General features: G+C 31.2%; 3 protein-coding genes across 5 annotated transcripts; all 3 read left to right on the top strand.

The window, feature by feature from the left end:
• Positions 1 to 6,730: 6,730 nt before the first annotated feature.
• Positions 6,731 to 10,783, top strand: LOC101267500 (F-box protein At5g49610-like). 2 transcript variants are annotated; one of them, XM_004235437.5, is made up of 2 exons: positions 6,731 to 7,214; positions 7,312 to 10,783. In XM_004235437.5, the coding sequence occupies exon 2, from the start codon at positions 9,392 to 9,394 to the stop codon at positions 10,529 to 10,531; it is 1,140 nt and encodes a 379-aa protein (XP_004235485.2). In that variant the 5' UTR covers positions 6,731 to 7,214; positions 7,312 to 9,391; the 3' UTR covers positions 10,532 to 10,783. The 2 variants fall into 2 exon arrangements, with proteins under 2 accessions (XP_004235485.2, XP_069151300.1); XM_069295199.1 differs by having other exon boundaries at positions 7,312 to 8,154.
• A 964-nt stretch (positions 10,784 to 11,747) lies between these two features.
• Positions 11,748 to 16,406, top strand: LOC101267787 (putative pentatricopeptide repeat-containing protein At3g15130). Of its 2 annotated transcripts, XM_069295200.1 has the most exons (3): positions 11,748 to 11,961; positions 12,424 to 12,521; positions 12,812 to 16,406. In XM_069295200.1, exon 3 carries the CDS (start codon positions 14,360 to 14,362, stop codon positions 16,148 to 16,150), a length of 1,791 nt encoding a protein of 596 aa, XP_069151301.1. In that variant the 5' UTR covers positions 11,748 to 11,961; positions 12,424 to 12,521; positions 12,812 to 14,359; the 3' UTR covers positions 16,151 to 16,406. The 2 variants fall into 2 exon arrangements, with proteins under 2 accessions (XP_069151301.1, XP_069151302.1); XM_069295201.1 differs by lacking the exon at positions 12,424 to 12,521.
• On the top strand, positions 12,822 to 13,964 carry LOC138347698 (F-box protein At5g49610-like). The gene has a single exon (XM_069296002.1). The coding sequence runs from the start codon at positions 12,822 to 12,824 to the stop codon at positions 13,962 to 13,964; it is 1,143 nt and encodes a 380-aa protein (XP_069152103.1).
• Positions 16,407 to 17,117: the final 711 nt, after the last annotated feature.

Here is a 17,117-nt window from a genome sequence, read left to right on the forward strand (position 1 = left end):
TCCTGCCCCTCTTATTTGCGCAACTTATATACATGAAGATTGAAGGGTACAATTTTTTTTGCGGCGTCGAATTTATTCTTGTATTATTAAAAACAATTTACATTAGTATTTTTTATATTTTTGGTCAACTTACCTATTTTTATTTCTTAAGATTTTATAAACCTTATGTTTTTCTTTTGATTTTGAATATTACACCATCTTTTCTTATTTCGCATTTAGTGTAACAACTAACAAAAATATATTTCATTCTAAATTGAACAAACATACCCCATATATATTCATTGCAATGTTTTTGTTTATTTTGTGACACAAAAGTCTCCATTTAAAAAAATATTTTAGAATGGAACATGTATTAAATTTGAAATTGTGTGAAGATACTTAATTTCTCACAAGAAATAATTAATGGTCGACTTAAATGAAATTGACTTAATCTAAAACTCATTCTTTAACCAACAAGATTGTACTAATCACCAAATTGTAACCATTACAAATCCAATACCAAAGTCATACCCAACTTGCGGTTCTAAAAAACACCAAAGACAACGTTTATGCTCTAGGTCCCAACAATGTTTAGCAATAGCAGCCTCATTTCATGAGTGAAGATTAATCAAGTTGAGGTCACCTACTGATTTTGGAGAACAAACTCTTTCCCAAGCCACCAAAGCTCTCTTGGTGATGAAAGGTAGGGTTCCTAATGTCAAACCAAGACGACAGAAAATTAATTTGGCCTTGCATTGTGTGCTTAGTAATAATGTCCATTCTTTTGAGTATTCCAAACTTAATCATTTAGAGCTACGATTTATAGTTCATTTTATTTTCTTTTGATAGTTCAATCGTGAAATTTCTTTGTTATTATATTTACGTAATAAGAGTGGCGTACGCAGAAATTTTTGTTAGCAGTGTCACGTTCAAGTAAAAATTATAAATTATCATTTTTGAAATGAATTCAAATAACCTCATTAAAAGTAATACTCTCCTTTTTGAAATGAATTCAAATAACCTTATTAAAAGTAATACTCTCCTTTTTTGGAATGAATTCAAATAACCTCATTAAAAGTAATACTCTTTCCCAGTGCAATGGCAGAGCCTGAAATTTCTCTCATTTTTTAAATTAATTCAAATAACCTCATTAAAAGTAATACTCTCATTTTTTTAAATGAATTCAAATAACCTCATTAAAAGTAAAATAACCTCATTCAAATTTCACCAAAGGTGTTTAAACTTTAAATAGACGATAATGGGGATTGAACCCCTAACATCTATGAGGTAAATGAGTGTGCTTACGGCTGTACTATATGCCTTTGCTATTTGAAGAGTGCTCAATTTTTATATATCCAGATATTAGACTATAATTTTCTTACATACTCGATATAATTTTCCGACGAAGGGTGTTCATCTGACCACCCTTACTAGGCTGTAGCTCTGCCCTGCTTCCTCTGTCCATCATTAATTTACTGATCTATGTTTGACTTGGCACACCGTTAAGAAATAATAAGAGAGATATTTTACTATCTCGCCCTTATTAATTATAAATCATCCATCTAAATATTGAAAAATAAATAGTGTTGAATGCAAGGATAAAGTGAGCACAAAATGATCAATTATATTTTAGTATCCAACTTGGAACTACTATTTTTAATATATTGGACAATAAAGATTGATGGAGGAATATTAAATATTGTTTTGTTTTCATAAAATGGAGAAAGTAATTACATATAAGACACCAAATAATCACTAAAAAAATATCATTATCTAATTCAAAATCAAACTTAAACAACTAATTAACGTTAATGTAAAATTTTAATCTTGTCGCTTTGGTGTTAAAACTGGTTAAAATTTTGTGAAAATTCACGTGAAATAATAAAATAAAGTAAATAAGGTTCCTGAGTATTGAACACAGCACCTCAAATTCAAAATAGAGGAATCGAAACCACCTAAGCCACAACATCAGTATAACAAGCAATGTCACTTTACTTTTTTATACGTTTAGTTGTAATTACCTTTAGATTATATATACGAATTTAATAAAAAAAATTCACGAAAAATCGTTATCACGTAACACGCTTTTCCATAACGTAAATCTCCCTGGTGTGACTTGTTATAAGTAATCATATTGATATTATAGAGAATAGTCTATCTTCTTAATAGATATGATTCTATTTTGTTAGATATTTATTTGAATATTTACGATATAAAATAAATCAAGAAATACTTTTGATCTGATCCAATTAAGTCACATTTTTGGTTTCTTGGATCCATCTAATTGTAATGATTAAATGTTAAATAGATTGACTTTAAATTACCTATTTGCTTTTTCTATTTGAATGTTATTTGTTTAACCTAGAGATTCTACGGTATGCAGTTTCAACATTTGTCAATATAAAATATAAACAATCGGATCATTTTTTTTTGATACATTGACTTGATATGATAAAAATACATGATTATTGTTTAAATTGAAATATCGATAGAATAAATGCATCTAGATTTATAAAACATAAATCACATCAATACAATTTATTTTTCTTAAAAGAAAGAAGATAAAATGCATACATTGATTTTGACTTTGGATTTAAAGCTACCAACATATATAAACACATAATTTTAAAGTAAATGTGGCCTTTTTTTATTTCACTATTCGAAAGTGCATTAAATTCTAAATAAAAATTAGAAATACATAAAATCTAAATATCCAAAATTATAATAATGTATTCATATATGTTACTCTATAATATATAAATTGTGATATTAATAATTAAGAAACTTGAGGAACATAATAATGATGTATGAGGTTGTATTATGCGCCAAAAATAATCATCTTTTTTTAGCCGAAGTGACCTATATTATTGGTCATCGCTTTCTTTCTTTTTTGTGAATCTTTCTCACTGGATTTTAATAGCCTTTATAATGTAATTTTTTTAAAAAAAAATAATTCTATTATATAGAAAGGTGAAGAGGAAAACAACCAATGACAATTTTATCAACTAAAAAAGTTTTAAGCTTAGTTTAAGCGTACGTTGCAAACTTACATGGACCCATTTATTGATTTACTTCAAAAGCACATTCAAGCTTGTACATTTTTAATAAACTCTTTTTTATTTTGAATGTATATAATTTTAATGAGATTTTTCCATACCAAAAATTCAGGTTTAAGGGCTTTTAATCATTTCCTTTTTTTAGTGTGGTTTGGTCATAAATAAATACTGATTATTTTATTTAAAAAATTATAATTGAAGTCGTGTTTGGTTAATTATTATGCAAAAAATATTTAGGATTTATATATATTTTTTCTAAAGGCACAATATATAAATATGTCATTTAATTTAGTTTCATTTCATATTTGTGTCCTTCATTTTTATATGCCCATAAGTAGACACATAAACTTGTCTAGAATTGAACAAGTTGAACTTGCTTCCTACTTAATGTCCTACGTGAGAATATAATTCACGTCCTATGCGAAATTTTATGTGGCTCTTACGAGTCTTATCCTCCGTAGGACGCGTGTGTTGATATATTTATATATATAATTATATTTTTCTAAATATGATTTATATTCCTCAAATTTCTAATAGTTAGTTGACTAATTTAATCGAGACATACAATCAAATTGCACTAGAAAAATACTATATCAAAATAGATAGTTGTATAATGCTATAGATTAGATCTCATATAAGAACTACCACATACTATTACAAAAAAAATCACTTTATTTAATTTTTTTGAAGTTGAACTTGTGTTAAGCTATAAATTTTGCAAATAATATCTGATTATTTGAATGTGTTTTTTTAAATAAATAAAACTACTATGTGATATAATTCAAATGGTCATTTTTATAAAAACAAATAATTTCTCATAAAATTTTTAAAATGATAATATTGTAAAACATTATATAAAATAATGTGAGATTCTGGAAGACTAAATGTGTTTGTATCGTGCATGGGCGTGGGATTTAATTTAATTGTTTTTTTAAAAATATTAATTTAATTGTTTTTTAAAAATTAAAATAAATTATAAAAATTCGAATTTAAATTAAATATTTAAAATTATATAAAAACTACAAATTATAATTTTATATCAGAAATTGTCAATCAAAAATTCAAAATAGAGGGGGGGGGGGGGGGAATAGGATTTTGAGCTCAAGTGTGATTTTGAGAGTGGTTGTACATAAAAAAAAAGGTTTATTTAAAGGCAACTTTCACATATAGCACTTAAAAATAATTAATTATTCTCCATAGCTATAGTTTTATAATTACAATTTATAGTTACATGTTATATGGAGGAGAGAGGCGAGCGAGAATAGGAGAGAGAGGAGAGAAGCGACAGAGAGGGGGAAAAGAGTGGAGAAAGGTAAATTGTATATGTATATTGGTCAGATAATTAGATATTATACATGTGTATTTGTATATATGGCAAGAGAGATTGAGATTGGGAGGAGAGAGGCGAGCGAGAATAGGAGAGACAGGAGAGAAGCGACAGAGAGGGGGGAAAGAGTGGAGAAAGGTGAATTTTATATGTATATTGGTCAAGATAATTATATATTATACATATGCATTTGTATATATGGCAAGAGAGATTGGGAGAGGGAGGAGAGAGGCGAGCGAGACTGGTAGAGAGAGGAGAGAGGCGAGCAATATCGAGAGAGGAAGGACAGAGGTGAGCGATAAAGGTGAATTATATATGTATATAATTGTATATAACTGTATATTATAATATATATTTGTATAAATGGCAAGTGAGATAGAGAGGGAGGAGAGAGGCAAGCGAGATTGAGAGAGGGAGGAGAGAAGCGAGAGAGATAGAGGAAAGAGAGTGGGAGAGAGGTGAATTGTATATGTATATAGGTTAAAAAATTATATATTATACATATTTATTTGTATATCCTAGCGAATTATACATATACAAACATGACTAATTATACAAATTCGAAGTCAACCCACATAATTAATGTATAATGTTAGTCGCTAGTGGTAATTATAGCAAACTATAGCTATGATAAGTAATTAAATAGTATAAATTTGCTTAGCCGCGTATTTCCAAACAGAAAAGAAGTTTAAATAAACATATTTGTACGTTATATACATCTGAAGAACATATTATAAGCATTTTCATCAAGAGATACTCTCTTTGTTTTAAAAAAAATATCTATACTAAAATTTTACTAAATTATTATTATTTTATAAAAAGTACTATTTAGTTAATAAACTAATATTTATTAATTTAAAATGTGTTTTGAAATTCAATGAAAGTTAATTTTAATTACATCGAAATCATTGTATCTTACTAATTTATGCATCATATTTATTGAATTCACATAGAAATAAATTTATTATACATATAATGGATACATCAAAATTGTTATATCTTACTAAATTATTTATCATATTTATTAAATTCATATAAAAATATATTTGTTATACATTTATAATGCATGTGTATGATTCATTGTAATATATTTTTGGTTAAATGATTCATGATAAAATAAACTCAATGATTCATCGTAAAAATAAATTCATTATATGTGCTCATTGTTTCTTAATCATCAAATATTATTCATGATATCTTTTTAAAAAAAACATTCAATGTATTATGTCAAAAGAATAAACTATATAAGCAACATAGAAAAATTCTTGAAACCATATTAAAAAATGGCTCCTCATTTAAACGCTGTCAAAACATTATGTGAATACAAAAGAGATCATTCCACATGCACTCAAAAAGATTTGCAGTTGTAAAACGAAACTTTTGGATGCAATAGAAAAATTTAGATGATGTTCAACTAGATTTCAATTTTAACAAAAAACAATAGAATCATATTTTACAAAATTGTCTTAGATATATTTATATTTTTAAAGAATTATTAATTTATACGTAATATTATTGATATCATATATTTATATAGGGATATTCTTAAAAAAGTATTATCTTATCGAAATTGGTTATTTCTTACATTGACCCGAGTGGGACAGAAGGAAAATATTGCCTTGGAAAGATTAGAAATTCACGAAGTATTAATTTAATGAGGCTTTATTATATTTTTTTAATTTAGTCTTTCTTTTAAAAAAAATTTGGTATAACTATAATTCTAACTTTTCATATGAAATGTTTGAAGACATAGTTCACATGATATTTTGATAGATTTAATATAACAAAAATTTATTTATTTATTTATTTTGGTAAAACTTTAATTTCAACTTTTCATATTATATGTTTAAAGCTATAGATTGCATGATATTTTTGATACATTTATCAAAATTGGTGTTTTTTTACATTGACGTAAGTGGGACAGAAGAAAAATATTATCTTGGAAAAATTATTAATTCATTAAGTATTAATTTAATGAAATTTTACTACTTTTTTTTTAGTTTGTTTTTAAAAAAAAAGATTTTTCTTTTTTGGAAAAACTTTAGTTTCAAATTTCCATATAATATGTTTATAAAAATTATTAATTCACAAAGTATTAATTTAATGAGATTTAATATTCTTTCTTTTTTTCTTTTCTTTTTATTTTGTTTTTTTTAAAAAAATATTTTTTTAATAAAACTTTAAATTCAACTTTTCATATGTCATAGATGGCATGATATTTTAATACATTAATGTAACTTTGACTAGGATTAAAAAATATTGAAATCTTCTTTATTCTTTGTATCTAGTCAAACTACTAACTTTTAGTACTTAATAGGAATAGTAATATCATTTTTTACTAAAATGTATTTTCATTTAATTTTTTTCTAAAGAAAGGTCATAAGAAGGTAGTTGAGGCGGGAGAGCAAGTACTATAAATAGACTTGATCAAAAAATCCTTCTTCTCTGTGTTGAATCTTCTTCTTCTTCTACTTCTTCAAGATGATTAATGAAAACAAGAAAATCGTTGATACTGTTGCAACAGAGATGGGGAAATACGTGCTCTAATAGAGAGGAGGTTTCGAGAATTAACTATCAGGCAGGAAAAAATTGAAGAGAGAATGTATGGAGAATTGAATGTCTGGCTGGAAAAATTTGAAGAGAGAATGTTTGGAGAATTGAATGTCAGGCTGGAAAAAATTGAAGAAAGAATGTTTGGAGAATTGAATGTCAGGTTGGATAAATTTGATGAACAAATTTTAGAGTTGAAAAAATGCATTAAATTTTCTAGGGATCATGATAAAGGAGAAAAAATTATCGAAGCTGCCATGAATCCTTCCTCTAATAGCCATGAAAACTCATCAATGCATCAGGTACAATTGATTTTACTTTTCTAGAGTTGGTTTCCCAAATTAAAAATTGTTGTTGATGATTTTGAAGTTTTATTTAATTTTTGCTTATTTATTTAAGCTGGAGCAAGTTAAACAGCGCAGAGAACCCACACTCGCTACTTATAGTCGCAAACGCAATAAAAAGAAGGATGTTATTTCACTGACTGAAGATGCTAGTGCTGATGCACCAATTGTAGGTTATGTTCCCACAGAGAAAGCAACAATAGACGTGATTGAACATAACAATGTTCGCATTTCGATTGTGGATGATGTTGCTACCGAGGAAGACATGATTGCGAAAGACAATAATAACTCTTCAATTGTAGATGTTGTTTCCACAGAGGAAACCGAGATGAACATGGAATTAGCAGTGAGCTGTGAATTTTGTGTGACTGGTTATCATAAGGAGATGCCCTTGGCTGTGCTAATGGGGAAAAAGAGACTACACACAATTTCATCAATGAATCATTAGCTGATAAGTTAGGTTGTGAGACAGTTCCAATCCAGCCTCAAACTGTTCGCTCGGATTTGGGAGAAATGGTGACTTCCAACTATGCAACAACTTTCAATTGTCAATGGAAGGGATTTTGTTTAATTTGAAAGTGTACTTAGTTCCATTGCCGTCGAAACATGACATGATTTTAGGAGGAGAATGGCTAGAATGCCTTGAAAAAATTGTAATTAGTTATGGTGGTATAGAGTTGCACTTACGGGAAGCAGAGAAAAAATTCATTCCTTTCAAAAAATCAATTAGAGGCCGAAAACGCAACCGTTTCTAAATGAGTTGATGATGATGATTCTTTAAGGATGGTAAATAGGATTTATCATTCTATTAAAGTCTATTTGTTACTGTTTTCAGTATTGATACAACTTGTTGTAAGTCATTTTGAGTTATAAATTCATCTAAGTTTTTGCTTGTTAAGTTGTTGCTATTGTGGATTCACATTTAACTCTCTGGTAGTTTGATTGTCAATGGTTTGTTAATTGTTATTGTTCAATTTTCATGTGAGTTTTTTCTCATTTCTCTTATTTTTGCATCTTATATTCATGAAGATCGAAGGCGACGTGATTCTTTTGTTTGCTGGATCAAATTTATTCTTGTACTATTGAAAACAATTTACAATAAGAATTTGTATATTTGCAGTCAACTTAATTACCTGTTTATTCTTAGGATAATTTTATAAAACATTCCTTGAAGTTTCACTTTATAACATATGTTTTCCTTTTGATTTTGAATATTACATCTTCCCCTTATATATTCATTGCAATGTTTGTCTTTTATTTTGTGACACAAAACTCTCTTTTAAAAAAAAATGGAAAGGAATGTGCATTTAATTAACTATGATGAGAATATAATTTAGTTATTACTCTTAGTTAATGGTCAGTTAGTCACAAAGTTAGTTAACAACGTTCGTTTGTTTGTTAGAGTTAATTATAGAAAAGACATTTTTTACATACAGTTTGTTAACTAGCACTTAGTTTGTATCTATATATAAATAGGATCACATGTAATAGGTGAATAAGTTTTTTTTTTCATTTTTCAATACAATACATTCTTCATGAAGTTTTTCCAGAGCTATGTATTGATCTTTGGTTGAAAGTAAGAAAAAGAAGCAGTTCTGTTTGGGAGCAATGGGGTTACTGGGAGCGTAGGGGTTTGTCAGCAATGTGTAAACATAGTAGATATCCTATTGTTATTTCTGTTTCTTGAAAAGGGTGAAAACTTCACCCCCACCGCGAAAAAGGACTTCCATATATGTAAAATTGTTAACAGGTACTCAATGGATGAAGAACTATACTATGGAGTGGTATCCCAATTCACTTTTTATGATGTTTTATGATGAATACGAGTTTGTCAGGTATTCTGCTTATACTATAGCTTGTGAGTGGTTCTATTGGCAACTGAAATTATTTGTTACCCATATATCTGAAAATGTTGTGGATTTCTTGCTGATTTTGTATCTTTCAATGTGGATCATTTCTCTGATAGTTGTTGCACTTGTTAATTAATCCAGTAATTATGTAGAAGGAGCTGTTTGCATCCCTGATTATTGTACTTATCTAAAATTTTGTCATCCGAGATTTTGCGTTTTCCTCTAGTTTGAATTATCCCAACTATTTTTTAGCTGACAGAATTGAATTATGTCAGGGTTGTGAAAATGAAGGAAATTTGGTTTCCAAGCAGTGACATGCTATATGAAGTACTACCATTGTCTACTAAGGATTTGCTGAAATTGAAGTGTGTCTCAAAGGGATGGCAATGTCTTATGTCTGACCGCAGTTTCATTCAAGGGCAGTTGAAAAAGATGGAACCTCTCACGGGTTTCTTCTATCAGGGTAGGTACCAGTGGTGTGATGAAAATTATGACTGGATCAGCTTCATACCTATAGAAAGAGTTACCACGGATATCTATATTGATGTTCTGGATTTCCTCCCAGAACGTATTGTTATCCAGGACTCAAGTTATGGACTAATCTGTTGTCGAAGTAGCTTTCCTTGTGATGTTCCTGTAATCTACGTCTGTAACCTGCTGAATAAGGAGTGGAAAGAACTTCAGTGGCCAAATCCTTCCAGAGAAAGCTGCATAACCTTGGTTTTTGATCCATTCAAGAATCCGATTGATGCATTCACAAAGTTTAAGGTTGTGATAGTTAGCCAAGATGAAACTAGCACAGAAGGAGATGGATGTTTCTCATTTAACATTTATTCATCAGAAACAGGAGAATGGAGAATATCCAGAGAGATTTGTCTTTGCAATCACAACATGCAGAAAAAGGGATGCATCTGTGTAACTGGGATTCTGTGTTGGCTTACTGATGGAGACGAAATCCTTATGTTTGATCCAGAAAATGAGATATCTTGGTTGATAATGGTACCACTCCCCACCACCCAGTTCAATCTAACACCCGAGATGTGCATAGGAGAAGCTGAAGGGAAGCTACATTACGCGTTGATATCCGAACACGGACTTCAACTGTGGGTGCTGAAGGATCATTTTACTTCTCAATGGGATCTTACTTTTACCATCTCTTTGGAATTGCTGGAAAAAGAAAACGACAAGTATCTGTTCAAGATAGCTGAAAAGTTGGCAAGAGACTATAATTCCGCGTATCCTTGGATAGGGACTCTAGCTTTCAAGAACAACATCTTGCTTATGAGGGTTGCAGCTGATATCTATTTGTATCAGTTTGATACAATGAAGATGCGACACCTCTGCAGCCTTTCTGCTCTTGCACCAAAGCCTTTCTTTTCTGCTACTGTTGTTCCATATACAATGAGCTTAGTTCCACTTGCTTAGGCATAAAAAGGTCACTCTTTTCTCCTTTGGTTTAGCAATGTACGTACGTCATGACCGATAGATTACATGTTCTTTCTGAATATCCATCAGTTTTTGTTCCATCCTTCAGACGAGCATGTTTAGAAACGCTTTAATTTCACTAGTTTTTATTATATGGCAAGTACATTTGGTGCTGAGACAGATATTAAACAGGAAAGTCACAATTACTTTATCTTAGGTTGTATTCTATATTATCATCTGATGTCAAAGCTTTATTATATCTGAGGCATTCTATGAATAGTTTGAATTGATGTGCTTTTTTCTTCAGGCTTCTCTGTGTTAAAAGAGTTTATTCTGATTCAAAACTTTAGTTGGTATTATATATGAGGAATATTGTAGCTACATATATATCTTGTTTTCTTTACAAAATATCCATATGCTTCCTTCAAAATTCAAAAATCTCATAACTTTACCTGAAATACTAATTGGTATTCATAATGAGATTTCTTTTTCTAAGTTTACAACAAAGAAAAACTACAGAGCATCAGTCATATGGGACAAGAACCAAGAGGAGGAGGAGGGTAAATATTTTATATATAAACAAAAAAACTTTTTTTTAGGACAAACAAAATTGGAAATTAATTAAGACACTTATATTGAGACAAAGAATAGGTACTTAATATTGATCTCGAGCATTTCTTTTTCGAGTTACAAAATTCACATGTATGTAGGGTTATTTGGGAGGGTCTTGAACATAATATATTAGTAATATTGATATTAGTTATATATAAATTATTTCTTATGCATTACTTGATTTAATTAGTATTATGAAGCTAACATTAGTTTTTTTCATTATTTAATTTGGTATACTAAAATTAAGATATATTATATAAAAAAAATTAAAATTTGCGTACAAAAATATCCTCCGTAAATATAATAAGAAGAACATAGAAATTTTTCTTATGAGATAATTCTCTCTTTAATTAGGCTAATGCATGCCATAAACCTTTTGCTTATTAGTACCAACTTCCATGTAGTATTCGTTTTAGGAAATACTTTAATTATGGTTGCATTAGTTACGCATATATTAAAAAAAAATGTATAAACTAGGTATATAATAACAGTAATACACAAAATTAATACTATATGTTATTTTTTTCTACCAGTAAATTAAATAACCTGATAGTATATATATAGTAATAGAAAGGCAAAACCATAAAAAGAAAGACAGTGGGATTGTCCTTTGTGTCAGTTGTCACAATTACAAATCCCTTTGCACCATTTGAAGAGTCTGTGCCCTCCTACTTTACCACTACCAATATCACAGTGTCACTCTGAGATACACCATTTCTGTTTTTGCATGTAAAAGTGAAAGCAAGCTACAGAACATTAATAAGGAAATATGGCAGCTTAGTTGGTTTTGAGAATTTCTTGAACCTCAAGAATAAAAGGTTTGTTTTCAACTCTTTATTTCTAATGGAAAAAAAAAACAAAAAAACTTTATGGGTCTGGCAAATATTTGTATTGTTCTTTTGAAAAGATTGAATCTTTTACAACTTTTTTCTGTTTTACAAAGTGGTTTGCTTGGTTAATCTTTACATTTACTTTTTCAGCAGTGTGATTTATGGGGTGGAGAGGTATGGGATAAATGAACTGACTACTGAGCTGTGTCCTTGTTCATTATGGGTTAAGGAAATTGCCTTATTTGAACAGAGCTATGTATTGATCTTTGGTTGAAAGTAAGAAAAAAAAGCAGTTCTGTTTGGGAGCAATGGGGTTACTGGGAAGGTAGGGGTTTGTTAGCAATGTGTAAACATAGTAGATATCCTATTGTTATTTCTGTTTCTTGAAAAGGGTGAAAACTTCACCCCCACCGCGAAAAAGGACTTCCATATATGTAAAATTGTTAACAGGTACACAATGGATGAAGAACTATACTATGGAGTGGTGTTTGATACTCATATCCCAATTCACTTTTTATGATGTTTTATGATGAATACGAGTTTGTCAGGTATTCTGCTTATACTATAGCTTGTGAGTGGTTCTATTGGCAACTGAAATTATTTGTTACCCATATATCTGAAAATGTTGTGGATTTCTTGCTGATTCTGTATCTTTCAATGTGGATCATTTCTCTGATAGTTGTTGCACTTATTAATTAATCCAGTAATTATGTAGAAGGTGCTCTGTTTGCATCCCTGATTATTGTACTTATCTAAAATTGTCACACGAGATTTCGCGTTTTCCTCTTTTTTGAATTATCCCAACTATTTTTTAGCTGACAGAATTGAATTATGTCAGGGTTGTGAAAATGAAGGAAATTTGGTTTCCAAGCAGTGACATGCTATATGAAGTGCTACCAAAATTGTCTACTAAGGATTTGCTGAAATTGAAGTGTGTCTCAAAGGGATGGCAATGTCTTATGTCTGACCGCAGTTTCATTCAAGGACAGTTGAAAAAGATGGAACCTCTCACGGGTTTCTTCTATCAGGGTAGGTACCAGTGGTGTGATGAAGATTATGACTGGATCAGCTTCGTACCTATAGAAAGAGTTACCATGGAAGTCTATATTGATGTTCTTGATTTCCTCCCAGAACGTATTGTCATCCAAGACTCAAGTTATGGACTAATCTGTTGCCGAAGTAGCTTTCCTTGTGATGTTCCTGCAATCTACGTCTGTAACCCGCTGAATAAGGAGTGGAAAGAACTTCAGTGGCCAAATCCTTCCAGAGAAAGCTGCATAACCTTGGTTTTTGATCCATTCAAGAATCCGATTGATGCATTCACAAGTTTTAAGGTTGTGATAGTTAGCCAAGATGAAACTAGCACAGAAGGAGATGGATGTTTCTCTTTTAACATTTATTCATCAGAAACAGGAGAATGGAGAATATCCGGAGAGATTTGTCTTTGCAATCACAACATGCAGAAAAAGGGATGCGTCTGTGTAACTGGGATTCTGTATTGGCTTACTGATGGAGACGAAATCCTTATGTTTGATCCAGAAAATGAGATATCTTGGTTGATAATGGTGCCACTCCCCACCACCCAGTTCAATCTAACACCCGAGATGTGCATGGGAGAAGCTGAAGGGAAGCTACATTACGTATTGATATCCGAACACGGACTTCAACTGTGGGTGCTGAAGGATCATTTTACTTCTCAATGGGATCTTACTTTTACCATCTCTTTGGAATTGCTGGAAAAAGAAAACGACAAGTATCTGTTCAAGATAGCTGAAAAGTTGGCAAGAGACTATAATTCCGCGTATCCTTGGATAGGGACTCTAGCTTTCAAGAACAACATCTTGCTTATGAGGGTTGCAGCTGATATCTATTTGTATCAGTTTGATACAATGAAGATGCGACACCTCTGCAGCCTTTCTGCTCTTGCACCAAAGCCTTTCTTTTCTGCTACTGTTGTTCCATATACAATGAGCTTAGTTCCACTTGCTTAGGCATAAAAAGGTCACTCTTTTCTCCTTTGGTTTAGCAATGTACGTACGTCATGACCGATAGATTACATGTTCTTTCTGAATATCCATCAGTTTTTATTCCATCCTTCAGACGAGCATGTTTAGAAAGGCTTTAATTTCACTAGTTTTTATTATATGGCAAGTACATTTGATGCTGAGACAGATATTAAACAGGAAAGTCACAATTACTTTTTCTTAGGTTGTATTCTATAATATCATCTGATGTCAAAGCTTTAATGAATAGTCTCAATTGATGAGCTTTTCTTCAGGCCCCTCTGCGTGAAAACAGTTTATTCTGATTCAAAACTTTAGTTGGTATTATATATGAGGAATATTGTAGCTACATATATATCTTGTTTTCTTTACAAAATATCCATATGATTCCTTCAAAACTCAAAAAGCTCATACCTTTACCTGAAATACTAATTGGTATTCATAACGAGACATCTTTTTCTAAATTTACAACAAAGAAAAACTACAGAGCATCAGTCATATGGGACAAGAACCAAGAGGAGGAGGAGGTTAAATATTTGAATATACTGCGCCAATGTGTGGCAACATCAAGATTGGATAACGCCAAAGCCATTCACGCGAAACTGCTGAAAAACCCAGGCGGCACGTCTTTGCTATACTTACACAACCATCTTCTAAATGCTTATGTGAAATGTGGTGACACTGCAAAAGGACTCAAACTGTTTGATGAAATGACTGACAGAAATGTGGTGTCTTGGACTGCCCTCATTGCTGGATTTGTGCAAAACGGCTTCCCTCTTGAAGCTTTTTCGTTGTTTAGTTGTATGCACCGGAGTGGAACAAAGCCTAATGAGTTCACTTTCGTGAGTGCCCTTCACGCTTGCTCGTTTGAGGATAGATTAAGCTTGACAAATGCATATCAAGTATATGGACTAATTACAAGACTTGGTTTTGAGTCTAATGTTTATTTAGTGAATGCTTTTTTGACAACTTTGATAAGGCACGGTAGATTAGATGAAGCATTAATGGTTTTTGAGTGGTGTTCCAATAAAGATATTGTTACTTGGAATGCAATGCTAGGGGGTTGCATGCAATTTTGTTGCTCAGATGTACCAAGGCTTTGGTACAGGATGATCCACAAAGGAGTTGTACCGGACAACTTCAGTTTTGCTAGTGTTCTTACTGGGTTAGCAGAGCTTTTTGTTCTTGATTTGGGTGTGCAAGTACATTCCCAGCTTGTTAAGTCTGGTCATGGAAGTGAGATGTGTGTAGGGAACGCTTTGGTAGATATGTATTTGAAAAATCGATGTTTGGGTGAGGGTTTTAAAGCATTCGAAGAGATTTGTTTTAAAGACGTTTGTTCCTGGACACAAATGGCAGCAGGGTGTTTGAATTGTGACGAGCCAATTGAAGCTCTCAGGGTCATTGGAGAAATGAGGAGGGAAGGAGTAATGCCTAATAAGTTTACTCTAGCAACAGCTTTTAGTGCATGTGCCAACACAGCTTCTTTCAGAGAAGGGGAGAAAGTTCATGGCTTGAGGATCAAACTTGGGGATGACATTGATGTCTGTGTAGATAATGCATTGCTCGACATGTACGCCAAATGTGGTTGCATGGATGGGGCATTCATGGTTTTTCAGTCGATGGATGAACACACTACTGTTTCATGGACCACTATGATTATGGGCTATGCGCAAAACGGATATCCCAAAAAAGCTCTTGAAATTTTCCATCAGATGAGGGAGGAAGGGGCAGACCCTAACTACATTACCTTCCTATGTGTGCTTTATGCTTGCAGCCAAGGAGGACTTATCGACGAGGGATGGAAGTATTTCACATCAATGAGTGATGACTATGGTATTCTCCCTGGAGAAGATCATTATGCTTGTATGGTGAATCTCCTTGGACGTGTTGGACGCGTTAGAGAAGCTGAGGAACTAATCTCGAGCATGCCCTTTCAACCAGGTTTGCTTGTGTGGCAAACGTTGCTTGGAGCATCCCGACTTCATGGGGATATGGAAACTGCAAAACGAGCAGCAGAACGAGCATTACAAGTTGACAAAGTTGATCCTTCAATCTATGTGTTATTGTCCAATACATTTGCTGGTTTGCAGAACTGGGATGGAGTTGGAACTGTGAGGGAATTGATGCATAGCAGAGATGTCAAGAAAGTCCCTGGCTCCAGTTGGTTTTAGATGTCAAGAAAGAATTATATGATGTAACTTTGAATCTTCTAGCTTGAATGACTAATACGTGAAGTAACTCCCAATATAACAGTAAAGGCAAGACATTAGGTGGATCGACTCATCAAGTTTTTCCAGAAAAAGCGCTTTATCATTCGTTGTTATAATGTTTGTCTAGCAAGAACCAGCATAGGTATTTTTCTATGCTCTTGCCATTAAATTATTTTAATTTATTATAACAGGTGATATTTTAATTTAGTATCTCAAATATCATATTTTATAGAAACTTATATATAGAGATACTATATTGAAGAATGTGATAGTGCAAAATTATGTACTCATAAAACTTGAAAACTCATTTCAGACTACCTTTTGCAAATGTTTCACTCAATTTAACCTTTTTTTTCCTCTTTGGGTTTTATTGAATTTAAACTCTTTTTTTTTTCTTTGAAGGGTCCAGTTTTTTTTTAATTATAGGAGAAAAAGGAGTTCACGTGAATTCTTGCCACGTGGCTTAAAACACAATGCTTACTTATCCAACTTGCTAACCTCTTGGTTCCTTTCGTGTAATTATTATTTATGATTAATTTCTTTATATTCTTTAACTTAATTATATCATATAAGTAATAACTGACCAGGGAATTTTTGAAAAAGAAATTATAAAGTAATACCGTCCTTATTTAATTAAATTACCTAAAACAAATCACTTGTAGGTGCGGAGTTAATTCGTTGATTGCAAATTGAATTACTAACTTCAATTTAGAATAGAGTGATTTTTAGGAGTAAAACTTTAAATATAAATATTAAATTTTGAATTTGCCTTATTTTATTTTATTTTCTAATTCTTCTAAATTTTATTGACCAATTTACTTTTTGATATTTTAATTATTTGTATGGGGAGAATTTTTAATATATATTTACATATAAGTACTTTTTATTATGATTATAACATAAAAATATGATCAATAAAAATTTATTT

The sequence above is a fragment of the Solanum lycopersicum genome, chromosome 3 (genome assembly GCF_036512215.1).
Source record: "Solanum lycopersicum chromosome 3, SLM_r2.1".
Lineage (NCBI taxonomy): Eukaryota > Viridiplantae > Streptophyta > Magnoliopsida > Solanales > Solanaceae > Solanum > Solanum lycopersicum.